At 37.2% G+C, this 17,345-nt stretch overlaps 1 protein-coding gene across 1 annotated transcript in view; it reads left to right on the top strand.

Annotated features, from left to right (window-relative positions):
• Nucleotides 1-17,345, top strand: part of NTNG1 (netrin G1) — a 153,667-nt gene that overhangs the window by 100,475 nt on the left and 35,847 nt on the right. Inside the window, exons 4-6 of the mRNA XM_054384320.1 lie at nt 2,546-2,572; nt 12,846-12,911; nt 14,807-14,866. Of these exons, the coding sequence (XP_054240295.1) occupies nt 2,546-2,572; nt 12,846-12,911; nt 14,807-14,866 (153 nt within the window). The remainder of the gene's footprint in view (nt 1-2,545; nt 2,573-12,845; nt 12,912-14,806; nt 14,867-17,345) is intronic.

Below are 17,345 nucleotides of genomic sequence, written 5' to 3'. Positions count from 1 at the left end.
AGTGGCTGGAGACAATCCATGTCACGTAACATCCCAGTTTACATCCAAAGGGCCGGCAGTGGTGGGACAACTCCCCACAGCCTGTTTTGTCCCTGGCACTGGTGGCACAGAAGGAGCGTTGTGGTCAAGCCCGTAAGCCTCCACATTCACAGAAGGGGACAGGGCAGAATCACACCTCCTGTGCCTTGTTACCTAAGGATCTGCACCAAATACAGCTCTGCTGAATTCAGGAGCTACCCTCAATATGTAACTCCAAATCTCACAAAACCACTCATACTAAGAATAATTTTACCATCATATGTGCAGTTTTCACAGAGTGTTAATAGATCCTGCTTCATAGCCTTATAGAAACCAGCTCTTTTCCAGACAAACTTAGAAGTGCCATTGTCACTCTCTTTAGCAGAAAGGGCATAAAGCAGTGCGCTATCAAGGCCAAGCACCACACACAGGCACACCTGGTACTACAAAAATCAAACTAGGTACAGACAATCACAGCAACCCAGAAACTCTGTATGGAAATAGCAAAAGTTATTCAAACAGAACCTGAAGACAACTTTGAAAGGTTAATACAGAGCCCTTCAGGCTAGCAGGTGTCTTGTTTTCATTATTCTTAGCCCAGGAAGCATTTATCACTATCAATTCATTGAAAATTTTGAAATACAGTAAAATGAGGAGAGCAGACTTGCAAGAAAACCTCTCCCTTTGCCACAATCTATTCAGGAGAGTAAAGGAAAGGATATTTGTATGTGTGTGTAGGAGAGATAGGAGAGAGAGAGGCTTGAGGGGAGGGAGTATACCCAGAGGAAGCACTAATACCATTTTGCAGTGCAAGTGTGAGTGTGAGAACACAGCATCTGTATTTTATGCATCCTGCTAATTTAAAACAGCTATACTGACTTACAAAAATGTAAACAAGCTGCTACTGAAACTTCAGGGAAAGTTATTTTTTAAATGGAAAGTTATTTTTTTTTAATTGATTGCCTTTTTGACATTTTAGACAAATGGATGAAAGTTCTCTTATGTTATCCTTAGGGAAAAAAAACACCACACTTTTATTTTTTTTACTTTTAGGACTAAAACAGCATTGTTCTGCTATGACAATCTTTTTATTTAGCTTTTAGTACCTCATGATTTTAAAATTCTGGGAAATGCATGTTAATCTCAGGAGAAGTAACAACACCTGGGTGTGGGGCTTGGTTAGCAGCAGGTGCTGTCTCCATTGCAGTGCCCAGTGCTCTGCCAGATCACAGGTTCCACAGGGCATGAAACCAGAGAGCTGCAGTTCTGCCCCAAAGCTGATGTGGTGAAAGACTGTTTATGGTTTGCCATTCTGCAGATGCAGTTACTTCAGAATTGTCTTCGTCATGGCAGGAGTTAGAAATGTTCCCCACTTGGCTCTACAACCTTGCTTACAGTGAATACCTTTTATCCCCATGACATTCCTTTGCTCCAGTTTGCTTAATTGCAGAATGAGGTCAATGCTATCTCTGAGTAAGACAGAACTTGAAGATAGATGTTGAAAGAAGTATAACAGATGTTTAATGGAGAAAGAGATTTCTGCAGTAAAATGCATGCCATCAAAAGTCAATAAAACTTACAAAAGGCAAACTGTATTTAACTAGAAGGATGCAAATATCCAACATTTAAATACTGATCTGCAGTTTGGGCCTTTAACCCAAGAGAACAGTAATAGTGCCATTAGCAATGCTATTTAATCTAAAGAAGATGGCATTTCAGGAAATATTTCACATCCATATTTTCATGCTACACACCTTTCAGGGCAGACCTGACAGCAAACTGCGTATTGGTACTGCATATCCTACAACATGAGGTCTCACACTACTAATCCAGCAGAGGAGTTTTACTCCTCAGCAGCCTCATCTATTGTGGTAAATCTCACCTGCCTCTGGAATGATTTCCTTGCATTAATTCAGCTTAGGAATTTAAATGAAAGCAAGGGGGAGGGAGGGGGGAATCAATGAGAGGCTTAGTCAATATGACCAATTTAATGCATTAGATTGTTAGGCTCAATTGTATTTTTTTCCCCATAGCTTAATTTAGATAACTGTCAGGTGAAAGAGGGAAAAATAGTTACATACAGTTAATGCAACAGAAGGCATCAACTTATTTAAGAAGCTGGCCAAAGCAGTTAGTGATGCATCTATCCCCTGGTTAAATTATTCTCCTAGTTCTGCATAATACATGCATGAGTGATATTTTTATCTAGAGCATTAAACCTAATGGCTGGTTAGCCGAAATGCAAAACTGTGCTGAACAAACTCATGAAGTTCAGAGAGCTGGTGTATGTCCCAGAAATACCCATCTGTCAAGACATTTTAGTGGTCCCCACAGCCTCGTACTGAAAAATCTAAAGCCTCTGCATTTATGAAGGGCTGGGTGCACATTGGCAGTTGCTTGGGTTTAACTGTGTCTTGGTAGAATATTCTGAAAATAAGGAGAAAATTCTTTTCAGAATTTTAGATGTAATAACTCAGCCAACTACAGCAAACAGCTAACTCTGCTTTGTTTTTTTCTTTCTCTGCAGGTATACCCAGTATTTCCAGTATTGGTAGTAAGTAATAAAACTAGTGTTGTTTTGCTTTGTCATTCAGCTTCTTGGATCTAATTTCCCACCATCCCTTTCTGTTGTAGAAAATGTTTCCCTGAAAATGTGCTCTATAGTTCAGGGGCTGTGCAGCAGCCTTCCTCTGTGGTATTAATATGTAACCATATTACAGGGTCAGAGAGAATGTCGCTCTTGACAACACATCTGCCTTCAGCCACAGATTTTCTGATCAATTCTGATCAGCAGATGAAAACTGAGTGCTGTGAAACTGAGTGTTAAACTGAGAATTAAGACACTGTGCCGTAGAAAATATTTGTTGAGCATCTTTGGGGTAGGGGGCAACAAACAAACAAGCAAGCCTGTTGGCTCATAGCATAAAAGTACAGGACCATTAGTTTTTATGCGTGTGTGCATGTGTACGTTTGAAGAGGAAATGGGAGAGTTTTGATTTGAGGAAGTAGCTTAACAAATGCAGTGTATGTGCTGGAACCTTTGCCTAAACTCCAGCAGCCTTTGAACTGGGCTTTGCTTCACAGAATAAGCAGCATTGTGTTCCTTCACAAAACCCTGCTTTCCTGCATGCAATTTCAGCACTGAAATATTACACTTAAACTGTTAACAAAACCATAACACAGTTATGTAAAGTACTACTATATCAGTGAAACAGATGATTAATTAAAGCACTTGAAGGGACTGAGTGCACAGTAATCAGCTGTGAGTCTTAGATGATACTATAGCTGAGAAAGTGCACAACAGTCATGGCACATTAGCTGACTACAAATAAAGCAGGGAGGTAGAAATGAAATCCTGCTGCAGCTGGCTGGAGGAGTATTCCCCACCGCCTCAGCTTTGCAGTGTCTTTAGACAACTTGTGTGATGTGGGACTATCACAATGATAAAATACCACAGTAGTAAAATGCAATTTACCATCTATGATATCCAGCTGAAAAGCTTCTAATAATTTGGGTAAAATTGTTTTGCTTCTTATGATGCAGCGTTAGGTCTGTCAATTTATAAATCAGCTCAGTGTACTTAAGCTCATGAATGGCACTGATTTGTTAAGCTCTCGACAGCAAGTTAAATGCCATCAAAACTAGCTGCCTTGCAAATGAGAGCAGCATTACCAGCTGAATGCCATAGCATCTGTTTTGCGACTTCAAACAGTGAAACAGCACCAATGACAATAACAAAGAAAAGCCTTCAGTCTTAAAAATGTGATTTTTCAGCTGTGTATCTTCTTGGGCATTTTCACAACTGCACTATTCTGTTTTCCAACCCTTGTATTTAGACGTGTATTTTATAACACACCAAAAAAATCAGCTAAATAAAAGAGGTTTATGCCACTGTTCTGAGAAATATTGAAGAACAGAAATGGGATGAAACGGGAAAATAGCTCTTTGGAGTTTGGTTGTGCTATAGTTTCTTAGAGTACTGTGTTGCATGGACTATGTGGTTGTGTTCTCACTTCACACTCCATACAGCCTTCGTCACCACATCTTCCATTTCTGAGCATCAGCAGATGTTGGCCTTTAAAAACTTAATAGGGAAACTCAAATACCTATTAAACGATGGTGACCTGAAAGGATGCATTGTTGACCTCTTTGTATTTTACACTGGGGTGATCAGTACAGTTTATCTGTTACAAATGGAGAAGATTCTGTTTAACATTCCACAGGGAATACAAGAGTTTCTGCAAGTCTGTGCTTTAATCTGCTGTAAATGTCTTGTAATAATACGTGCTAGAGTTCAATACATTTCTTTACCTACCTGGAAAGGATGAAGTATGAGCATCTCTTCATAAGCACAATACTGATACTCTGGCTTGTTTTTTTGTTGTTGTTGTTTTTCCCATGTGTTTTTTCTTCAATACCTCAGGGGGGAAGTAGCTCTACTTGCACAATGTTCTGAACATCTCTCCTGTAAGATAGAAATGGCAGAATTATCATTAAACAAGGACAGAACCCATAAATTTATCCTGGTCTCTAAGAGAATTTAACACAAGTACAATTAACACATAAAGCCAAACAAGATTAATTAGCTGTCACTGCTTTAATGGATTCGGCATGATTTCTTCTTTTGTCTATGCTAATACAATGTTTCTGTTCACATCAGCAGAGTTTTTCCCCAACTGGGGACAGGGAGTTACTCTTGGGGGATACAGTTTGGATTTTACTTTGCCTGTCAGCAAACACTAACGGGAGGCGCTACTGGGTTTTGAGTGATTCGAGCTTTTCTTACTATATAAGGAAGATAAGGTTGGGGTGGGGGGATGTGAAGACTAAACTGCCAGCATACAAAGAAGATGCCATTGCAAATGATGCTCACTTGACACTTCAAAGACTGCAGTGAAGGCAAGCAAAGAATAATACTTGCCTGTGTGCACTTATATGTGTCATTCTCTAGTCCTTTTTTACCTGAAAGGATCTTGTATTAAATCAGCTCATCATTAAAATCTGAACATAAAGAAGGAGTGGTCATTAAGTAAACATCCTTTCTGATCATCTAGAAGACAAACATTTAAAAAAAAAAAATTCAGAGCTTTCCCATTAAGGTCATTTGTACCTGCTGTTGTCTGTCAGGTTCTCTGATCATTTCCAGCATTCTTGATTCCAGTGTTGGCCCTTTCAGCATTTTTCAGCCATGTCTGGAAAGATACTGGTGAAAGTGTTAGCAATTAATGAGTCCCAAAACCATTTCATAATTTTAAGCAATGCTTATGTACAGTATGCAAATATTCTGAAGGCTACATTATTTTACTTGCTAAAATAATGACTGTACAACTTTACATAGAGCAATGCATCAAAATCTTCATCACTGTTACCATATACTGGAAGTTACTAATCTGTACATGTATACCATCAAAAAGTTGACTTTTCTAAACTGTAGCTTCTATCTTTTTTCCTGTAAAGCATAACTCCACTAATTATGCTAAGCAGTTTGTTATAAAGGGTATAATTAGATGCAGAATAGGATAGACATGATGTGCAAATAGCTCTGTGTGGGTGATTATCACCTTAGAGCCTGCTGGTGGCAGATGAGTCAGAGTTTAGAGACAGACCATGCACCCAAGTGCAAGATGCAATCACGATCCTCAGATGGTATTTTCTGCTTTGTTCTCTATGTTTTTGTTCTTTTTTCGTAGCCAATTTCAGATCAAGAGAACTTCTTTTTCTTTTTCCTCTTTTTTTACCAATAATGAATGCAAGACACAAAAGTAAAAAGAGGAGTGAATGGGCATTCTTTTATTTTATTGTTTTCTTAACCTTGAAAGATCCAGTAGGTATTTTTCTGGAACTAAGATAGTGTCAGGACAAGTGTAGCTTTGTTTGGTTTACATATTTATTATGAAAGTTTAATATGGCAAATATATATCTTAAGAGATTGTGAAAGGCAGTGCTAGCAGATTTTTCTCTTTTTTCAGTTGTTTGGGTTTTTTTTTTTATGACAACACAAAAGTATTTTGGACCTGACTTTGCCTCCTTGTGGTGACTGAGAAGTTCTCTCAGTAAATTTACAGTCATGGGATCAGAGTCAGTACAATACCAAGTGCCTGGCTAGAGTACATACACAACAGCCACATATGTCAGTAGGGTATCAACATGCATAATTAGGTTGTACATCATTACTTGAGGTCAAGTTTAGAGAGAGCTGTAGTGTTGGGAGACCACTAAGACATTTAGCTCCTTAAGATATTAAAATAACATCTTCAGAGGGTATATGTATATATTATTTTGGACATACTAGCAAAATGTTCTCATTTCAATTGAATTCTAGCCAAGTCTGACTTTTTACTAACTAATAATCAGGCTCCTAGTCTAAGGGAATCACCTTATTTAAGTAATTGATTAGCTTTCCCTGCTGTACATTTATACGTTCAAGCGCTCAGAATTTTTCACTTTAGCAATGAGGTATTTTCCAGCATTACTGGACGGAAAGAAAATACTGATAAAATACTACACACTCATTTGAACAGTAGGTCTGACAGAAATTTTACACTTTAAATAAAAGACATTTGGAGTAGTTTATTTACCTGGTAAGATGCATAACAAACCCAGTTTTCTTTTGTGTAACTAGATTTTGCCCTTGAAGTTCAGTAAGCAAAGCTCCTGCACCGACCCAAATGCTGAGCAGAAACTGTCTCTTTGCAGAATGATTTCTAGAGCAGGGACAGAAACAACCAACACTGCTCCAGGGAGCACTGATAGATTGTTGGGTGGGATTTCAGGGAGCCTTTGCCTCAATTTGTTTTTGCCAGATCCACCAATTTTAACAGATAAGAAGAGCCATTCTCACCGTTGTAGTAGACATGGCCACTGACAATTCACTCTTGATTCTTATTCTTCATCTCAGTTTACCTTCATCATCTTAGGTTAGTTAAAAACAGTGTATCAATCAAATAGTCTTTTTCCATTTTTATTATTTGTTTTTAATTTGCTGTAATGTACAGGAAATCACTTAGCTCACAGTTATCTTCATTGTAACAATTAATAAACAATCAAGTGATAAGGCACTATAGAAAAGAAGATATCAACATTTCAATAAGTACATGGCACTTGCAACATGCAAGTTTAGCTGCAGTTACTCAAGGAAGTCTTTAGAAAGCAGACATGATCCACAAAGATATTTTAAAATCTAATCCTCTTTAAAGCTTGGGGAGAAATTCCTGGGTGAAAAAGAAATGCACTTCTGTATTTTCCCCTCTCCTCTTTCTTCCTGTCCCATAGGCAGACAATCAGTTTATTTCATAGAATGTAAGGGAAGAATGAAATTTACAAATCAGCATTCTGATTTTGTAAACAAAGATCTTGCTTTACTGTTCTTCATCCGTGGTGAATTACTGTACAACAATCCTATTCAACCAGCCAATTTCAGCATCTTTGGTAGGAGAGAGAAGAATCAAGCAAAATAAACTAAAACAACCCCTGCAGACTATTAACAGAGCCATTTACTTTTTTTGTCCTAAGAAAGTACATAATATTTCCTTCCAAAAACACTTGAGTTCATTGTGCACTTTTGCAGATATTTTAGTGGAAATATTTACAATTGAAGAATGCTTCATCAGACCTCATTAGCTTGAGAATCAGCCAATGCATTTATTCAAATGAGTGGATTATTTTTTATCTAAAAGTTTCCAGAGCTGGATCATTTGATTTATTTTTTATGTTTTTTTTTTTAAAGCCTCTAAAAAGATCACTTTCTTTTACTCTAAGACAACAAGTGGACACATTAAGGACTAATTGCATTTAAATTCTTCCAACAGTTATAAAAGCTGTTATGGCTGAGGAGCTGCCATAAAACAACCACATCTTCACATTTATGCAGAATTCTCCTTTCTTCAAGGGAACAGGTATGAAACTTCCTACATTGCTCCAAAAGAGATTGCCTAACATGGGCTCAATAGTTTGGGTTTTTCACATTTAATAAAGGGTGATTTTGAAGAAAAAAAAAAAAAAACACAAACCTTTTCAGCATTTCTGCTCTGTTGATAAGTTAGATTTGGCAGTGTTTTGAAAGTGCTGAAAAGCAAATTTTTTTGTGAGATAGGTTTTGATGACTTCAAACAGACCTAAAGAGATAGAAATGCTGTAATGATAACAGTATGCTCTTTACAAGAAGTGGTGGAATATGATTTGATATTAACACACCCAATTATTCCAGCAGTTACTGGACCTGCCATTGATTTCAGTGGGCATTATTTTAACTATTCCTGGGTTTTTTGCCTGATATTAACACCTAAAACTGCTGTCATAACTCTACTGTGCTCTACAGTCACCTATGTTTTAGAACAGCTATTTACTCTCGACTACTTATAGCTTAAAACAGGCAGTGGCAAGGCCAGATTTCTGTCACTAGAAACCTGGACTTCTAATGGAATCATTAAGCTTACACTGACAATTTTTACAATGCTTTTTGTGTGTGTGTGTGTTTTAAACAGAAGTTGTAGGAAAGTTAAAAGACATGTTAATCAGAGTCTCTCACTAGGGTTCCTTATTATTATGAATTAAATAAGTAACAAGATTTGTCAACACAAGTGTTCCCTGTCTGCCATTAGAGTGAGCATTATTTAAGTCTCACTGATTTAGTGATAGTAATTTTCAGCAAATGCCTTGTTTATGGACTGGGTCAGCAGAAACAGTTTAGGAGATGAAAATACACTGTCTGTCAAAGAGATGCCCAGCCTACATATGCTCCATCCTCTGCACTCTTCACCCCTGAGGGAGGAGCATCCCTCTCAGTGGGAATACCCTTTTAATTTTAGTGCTAGCTCAGCACTCAGAGTGAGAAACCGACAAAGTGCAGTTTAATTTCTGCCAGTATCATGGCAGGTTTTTCTCATGTGCAGCTGTCTGTCTGGAATCAGGCTGAAACATATCCCTAGTCTGACACCACAACGCAGCCCATAGTGTTCCAGTGAATACTTGAGACAGATTTTCTTTGTTTAATATCATAGGTAATTCCAATACTTTTTATATAAACAACAGATCAGGACAATAAAAAAGGCAATGATCATACAACTAATAAGTATAATGCAATCACTTTCTCCTTTCTTCATGAAAGGAAGATTTTTTTCATCAAAGAGTCATTTTCTGCATATAATTGTCTTTGGAACAACATTAACTAGAAATGCAGAAATTTCCAATGTAAATTCAGAATGTCCTATCTTGATTTTCTGCTCAAACATATAGCACACATACCTCTACTCTTAGAGGTGCCTACAGTAGCTTATTATTTTCAATAATAACACTAAAACATACCTTTAAAAATGTTTCGTGGCTTTTTTTTTTTGCCCAGAAGAATTGTCAAAGAATATATTAGAGTAGATTTACACAACATATCTTGTAGAATACCTCCAAAAAAATTCATTAACTATTCTGGCAAATAATAACTTTAATTAGAGAATATTGTCCACTCATAGAACTGTTCTGGAATGTCTTGGGTTATCTCATCAACTTCTCTATAAATAAAACCCTTAGTGATAATCACTGAGGACTAGAAATATTTTTACAAGTTGCTGTGAAAGAATAACTGCTAAATGAATCTTCCCAGTGCCTGCTCCAATAGATTTGTGAGACTGACTGTCAACATTCTTTGACTTTTCACATACCTTTTTAGATATAAATTCAATTTAGATTTAAACACACAAACCCCAAAACCAAACAAACAAAACAACCTCAAAAAAAGAACAAAAAACCCCTTCAAATTTCTAAGATAAGAAAAAAGCCTTTATCACAAAACCTGTAATCTTGGTGATAATGCATTACATGAATAAGGATATAAGGGGAAAAAAATTCTCTCTACCAGATTTTTTTTTTCTAAAGCACTTAATAGAAGCATTAATTCTTCAGGAACATTAACCACATTACTGAGCAGCCCAGAGACACTGAAGACAGAAGCTGATCTCAGCTGGGTATGACCCTGAACAATCACATCTAACTTTGAAGTTGACCCTGCTATGAGCAAAGCATGCAAACTAACGACCTCCAGAAGACTCTTCCATGGCAGTTATAATTATCACTAATAACTAGTAACAATGACTAGCAATAATACTTAATTGGTAATCTTCAGAAACTGTAAATATCCTTTTTATTGTTCTGGGTGCCCATTAAAAAAAAAACCTCACCAAGATGTAATCTAATTTAAAGGGTCAGGGAATTTTTCATTATTCTGCAATAAATCACAACCTCATTTTAAGTTGTTTGCTAAAATGAGCACAGATCTATAGTGGTTATAGATTGCTAAGAAATAGGTAACACTGATTTTTCTGTCATACAGGTAATGATTTTATTTGTACCAGACAAGAGATTACTTGGAGAAATCACTATCAGAATATAATTATACAGGAAATATTCATGATTATATGAATCAGAGTATATCAAATATCTGATTTCCTATATAAAACCCACAGTGTATTAAATGACAGATATTCCAGAGGGTTAGTCCTAAGGCATTACAAAGCTTTGATACTGTTACTTCTACTTCTAGGCCATTTCAGTTGAAGATGTGCATGTGAAGTCTTGTAGTAAGTACGCCACATAAGTGTTCAGCAACAGAAGTAGGATCATAGAATTGTTAGGGTTGGAAGGGACTTCAAGGATCATGCAGTTCAAACCCCACTGTCATGGGTATGGACACCTCATACTAGATCAGGTTGCTCAGAGTCACATCCAGCCTGGCCTTAAAAATCTCCAGGGATGAGGCTTCCACCATTTCCCTGGGCAACCTGTTCCAGTGTCTCACCACCCTCATGGTGAAGAATTTCTTCCTAACATCCAGTCTAAATCTACCCATTTCTATTTTTGTTCCATTCCCCCTAGTCCTAGGATACCCAAAGCTCCACTATGAAATGTTGCAAGGTTTCTGCAACAAGCCTGATGTTCAACAGTGGCTAAAAGAAAATAAGGCTCAGATGACAGTAGGGCAACATAACCAATAAAGATTGTTTTTCCTTTTTTTTCACCTACTGATTAGTATATGTATTTTCTAATGCCCTCTTCCTTTAAAATCTTCAGGTCAAGCATAAGTGTTCCTAAACCTACCATAGTTTTGACAGTGAATTAACTCTGCAGATAATTTCTCTCTGTGTGCTTGGAACTTCTTTACTATAACCAGTCAGTCAGTATTTTATGAGGAGGAAGAGGAGGAAGAAAGTGGTCTCTCAAGTGTATGGAATTAGAGTCAGTGGGCTAGGGTTAGCAAACCACCTCAGGAGGAGTGGCTTTTGAATACCTTTTATCACACACAGACTACTGTGTTTGCACTTCCTATGTGTGTGAATTGGTGGATCTGACCAGCAGAGGCAGGTAATTTTTTAATCAACACATGGACTGTTTGAGAATCTGCAAAACTGACCCCATTTTTCTCTCTTTCATTTTCTTGATTGATAAGTAAAAAGCACAACACAAGAATGTGATGTAACAATGGGATTGTATCACAACTTGTCTGATTCAGTTGCTGAAGACTATCTAACAGTAAATAGCACAGTGCCATTGATCATCCTTTACTTCATTCATGTCTCAATGTGGGAGGACTTTTGGAACACCCAGCCCCACCCAGCCACTTTTTCTTCACTCATGACAAATGGGTCAGAGGATACAATGGGATGTCCTCCTTACACATCAGATGTTTGAAGCCCCAGTATTTTTGTTGTAGTTTTCCTGCAGGTTTTCCAGTAAGATGGACAGAACAGTGAAACACACCTTCATTCAAAGACTTTTAAGCCTAGACCCTAGATGCTGACCTTGTTGTGACAACTACAGCCTTAATTCTTTGTAGGTAGAAATGAAGAACTAGCTTTCACCCCAATGTCACTGCTCTCTAGTCTGATGTGACCATTAAGGAAAATTCTGTTCAGCTCAGAAAAGACAGAGCCACTGCAGTACTCACAGAAGATAAGAATGTGCTTTAAGGCTGATGTTCAAGGCTAGGCAGATGAAAACACAAAAAATGCTGTAACAGAAAAATAAGGAGAATATGAGCACCTTTTGCCAGATCAGAACCCAAAGAGAAGTTTACTTGCCCTGTCCTCCTTCACATACTTTCAGCACCAACACCATTCTGCTGAGGCTTGTCACTCTCCACTACTCCAGCAGCCCCAAAACACACTGACAAAGAGATGAAGCTCTAGAGACATAGCTAATTCTTCCTCTGAGAGACAAAAGGCTGAGGATGACACATTACACACAGTTTTTAAGAAGTGCAGACATCTGATGTTTTTACCAATAAAATAAAGCTGTAAAATATAGCAGCAGAGGAGATAGGAAATAGATCCAACACAGAAAAGTGTGAGAGCAAAAGAAAAGACTCTACTGGTGAATATATTTCTTTTGATAACAGAAGTATAAGTCATTCAGAATGCCCTAAAGCAGGATGTTGCGGTAAGATACCTGTCTTTGCTAAGAGGTTCATATTTGATACTGTCATTTTATCTCTGCACAGCAGATTTAACAGAATACATTCCTGTGTTGTTCCTGGTATTTGAACCATATATATATACATATCTATATTGGTCTAGGATATCTGTTCATCACCAAAAAAAAAAAAATTATATTTTAACCACAGAAGCAAATTGTTCTGCACAGTATTTTATGTTCATTTGGTGTTTTGGGAATCATCAATTGCTTGTTTTCTTGTTTGCTGTGAAGTCATGTACTGTTCAAGTGCAACCTAGACTAGTCCAGTAATGGATGTTTGTAGTCTCTGTCTTTGTCCATATGCTTGCCTGTTTAGAACAATGTCACAGATGTAAATAACAAAACCTGATTTTTCCTGATGCATGCAGATCCTCCAAAGTTTGATAGGATATGGCCGAATATTTCTTCCCTTGAGGTTTCTAAACCAAACCAAGGTAGGATACTGTAAAATTCCTACTGGTCTAAAGTTACTGAAATTGCTTTCAAAGACTCCCACATGATGACAAAAGTAGTAACAAACATAATCAAACTCATTTTTCTCCTGATACTAAGCGATGCCATTCTGTGAGAAAATAACCATAAACCAAACCTTACCTGGAAAGACAGGGAGTCTTCCAACACTCAGATTGCACATTACTGCAAAAGCCTGGGAAAACAGATGCACAGATTGTAAGTGCTGGTATACAGAAAGCCCTAGATAATAATGAACGTGTTTAGACTATACAGGCTGTATTTTGAATAGGTTACAAGATTTTTGAGGGAGAAAGATTGTCATCGTCTACATCAAACCCATTTTTAATGTCTTGTTTGCACTTTGTTTTCCCATGTGAGCTGAGATTCATGGCTTGAATGCCATTCACAACACAAGTTCTCTGCAGGATAGACTCAGTTTTGTACAATTGGAGTGCCAGACAAAAAAAAATATTGACAGACCGTGATGCTGATCAGCATTCAAAGAGACAAAACAATTTCTTAAGATGACTAATAAAAGTAAGATTCCTTGTTATTTGAAATTACATTCATCTACACTTCACATTTCAAAATGATTGTTCATTATAAAAAACAATGTTCTTTTGATCTCTTTATTCACTGAGTTTTGCTCCTCACAAAAAATACCTGCAGAAATCTGGCCTGTGGCTTGCTGTGACTGTTCAAAGGGCATCCTTTCTGTGCTAGAAACATACAGATGGAGAACAAAATTAATGAAAAGGTGATATAAAAGATGGCTACTAAATTGAACAAAATATACTTGGAATCTTGGGGAATTACATTGGAAGGGCTGTAGTTAAATCCAGTGATCACAATGAGCAAATCAAAACGTACCCACATACATACAAAATCTGCCATGTTATATGTGCAAGCTTCTGCATGCCCAACAATACAGAAAATGCTAACTGATCTGTGCTCTCTGTAGGGATTAGCAAGGTACCTTAGTGTGCATTATTAACTTATATTTTAAATCAAATATGCCTGATGAAGTGATCCGTAGCATTCCAGTAACTTCATTTAGCCCATGTTATACTTTGTAAGCTTTTGCATGTGTTCCTTAAACAAAGAAAAAAAGAAAGCCCAGATTGATCTCTGCTCCTCTGCTCTCTGTAAAGATTAGCCTACATTATCCACAGGAATTTTAAATCAAAACATTCCCAATGAAATGATACTCAGCATTTCTAATGGATTTCGTGGCTTAATTGTACTGCTTGTGATCTAAGGCTTAATTTCAGTACAAAATTATTCACTGTTTCTTCCCTGTTTTAGCAAATTTAGTTTTGATATTTTGTTAAGGAGCATAAAACACAAAAACTTGCAAGCATTTCTCTTCAGTTTTTGTGTTTGCAGCACATCGTTACAGTACTCAACATTTATTGTAGATGAAATACTTCAGTCAAGGGCAATGTATGAAGAGAATAATTACAGAAATCTGTCTAATACCTAATATGATTTTATTGTGTTGTCTTTGTTTATGCTATTAAGCCAGAATAAATATGCATGGTAATTTAATACAATCCTTTGCAGACCACTCTACTTACCACATAGTCATTGGTCATGGATTGGGAGGAATCATCAAATAACCTCTAAAACAAAATTGCCGAAGTGTGTAGATGTGACTTACATTTCTTCTGTTTATCTTGGATATTGCAGCTCAAATTATTCAGTAGTTGATTCAGAGATATAAATTTTCCCTAACTTTCACCTTTTCTTTACAAGAAAAATTATTGCTGTTGAAGTGAATTTAAAAGTTAGAAAACAAAGACATTTATTTTAATCTTTTTATTTGTTCCTATATGATACCTTTTCTAATTTACTGTTCATTTTATTACCTGTCCAGTTGCTCCCAAATTAGCTATGTCAACTGTTTCTTCTGTTCAAGTTGCAAACCACAAGAGAGGTAGGAATTCGTGGATTCATACAGTGATCCCATAGTGCTCTGTGTTAGGAAAACATTGTACTGTATGAATCTGGAATATCTGTGAAGTAGTACCCATCAGCTTACTGGTGAGGCATTGTCATTGATAACAACAGAAACATTAAGATGCATAAACATAAGCCATACCAAAAAAAATGACAATGTCTTTTAGACAGCCAGTGTGCTGGCATATAAAAGGACATGGCATTTGTTTTTTGAGGAGTTACATGTAGGAATATGACCATTCAGATTGTTGCCTTGAAAGCAAATGCTTGCTAGAGTCTCATGTTCCTCACCGATCTGAATAAATTGTAAAAGAGGATACATAAGCAGATTAGTTGAGGGCAAGCAATACATAAAACATCGATTGCCCATATCCTCCAGAAGCATGGAGTGTAGTGCATAGTTATGTCTATTAATGCATTGTAATGTGCCTTACATCTTCATTTTATTGCAACAGTGTGAGAATTCAGTGTAGGCATTTTATTTTGAACTGATGTTTCAGTGTTTGATCAAAATAAGGGAGTTACATGTGCATAATGAAGGGTGCCAGTATTCTGGCGTGCAGGCAACCTGTTTCATTCGCATCTCTGTCGTTCACAGTCTGAACCCTCATTGGTTTTCCTCATCAGTTTACCTGTAAAGAGCGTGTATAAAGGTGTTTTGTCTTTCTGTGGCTATTGTGGATATCTCATTATTCATGAAATAAATATTAACAAAGAATAGGGGTATTATGAAATATTTGGACTTCGTTTGACCCACTTGATGAGGTTTGATAACGAAACACGCTGTTTGTTACAAAGCAGATCTAGGGTCGCAATGAATCTCCTTTGTTTGCCTTTTCACTGGTACACAGAGGAGGAACACAGAGTTACTGAAAAAAAATAAATGTTTTAATGATTATTGAATGCATTTCTCTCAAAATACTTTTGGGTTCTTTTAATTAGAAAATGACACTGACAGCTGTCTCATGCATTACCTGTCTGAGTGTAAAAATTATGCTTCCCTTCCCTGTGTGCCTACCATCATTTCATGTTTTACTGGTCACAGCTGAAGTTTCAGCTGCACCTTGTTCCCACAGCACAGTATTGTGGCATCTCAAAGGTGTACATGCATATTCCATTTACAGAAACAAAAGAAACTATCAACCTCTTTATGAGCCTCCTTCAGCAGGTAATTTTATCATGTTTTCTACAAGAGGATCAACATTGTTACAATAGCATCCCAGCTTGGAAATAGTCTTTAAAGGCTCATGCAGTCAATGCTTCTGTGAGTCGGCAAGGGATTTGACAGTTCCTGACTCTTCTAAAGACAATTAGCAAATGTGACATGGATATCTCTCCTCCCTTTTTCCTTCTCATTAAACCTACCTATCTAGTTATTGTTACCTCTCTCCTCTGAAGTTTTATTTTCCAAACCATTTACCCTTTATTGTTATTCAGCTTCAAACTGTCTCCAGTTTATGTCTTTTCTGACGTGTAGCACTTGGAATTGAAAGCAGCATTTTCTAGCACTGTAAGCTCATGTCATTTCATTCCTGGTAAACCATTTGCAGCCTGATTGTGACACTTTTCCTCCATTTCTCTCAGTGAATGCACAGCTTTGCCAGTGCATGAAAGTGGTTGAGCTGCTAGCCAGAGACATGTGCCTAAAATCTTAAGCTGTGCTACTTTGTGATCTTGGTGTGCTGGTTAAGGTGAACCACATGATAAGCTGGAAAGGCCATACAGCATTGACAGGTATTCGTTTCCCAGCTGCACCATGCTGAATGCAATTCTACATGGTATCTTTGACTGGTGTAGAGTAGCACCTCACATCACCAGCAATGTAAACAACTGCATTTCAGTCACACAAGGACCTTCCAAATAGTTTTTTTTTTATAAACACAGGGATGTAAAAACTACTGACTGACAAGGCCAACAGCAATAAATGAATCCATATTATTGCAGTCGCAAAATGGGGAGGGAGCCAGGGGGGAGAAAAACATTGACTTGTTACTTGCTTTGCCTTTTTTTGTTTTTTTGCTTTGCACCATTATGAATCTTTGATCAGATGTTAGACTGTTTTTTTGCTCTAACTAGGGTTTTTTTCTATACCATGCAGCATTTACTAGTCTGATGGTCAAGACTCCTAGAGCTTTCCCATATCTCAGTACACATTAGGCTTTCTTTTCCACAGCACAGTTGTTACAAAAAGAGCAGTACCCATAGTGATGCAACCAAGTATAAGAATTGGGCTCATTGTTTATGTTTAATATTAATGGACCACATCTGAACTTGGATAGTCCTTCTGCATGTGTTTAGGAGCATGTGTGTGCATCAAACTAAGTCTTTCACATTGTTAGATGTTTCTTCAGTCCAAATCATAACTTGGAGCAACCCTTGTTACAGAGTGAACTCCTTTTTGTGGAGCTTTGTTTCTTGTGCTTTTGTAATGGCTAATTATGTGTAGCAGTAATGTT

This window comes from Indicator indicator, chromosome 10 (genome assembly GCF_027791375.1).
Source record: "Indicator indicator isolate 239-I01 chromosome 10, UM_Iind_1.1, whole genome shotgun sequence".
NCBI classification, from domain to species: domain Eukaryota; kingdom Metazoa; phylum Chordata; class Aves; order Piciformes; family Indicatoridae; genus Indicator; species Indicator indicator.
Note: the sequence above shows the minus strand (reverse complement) of the source record. Positions and strands in the feature narration are given on the sequence as shown.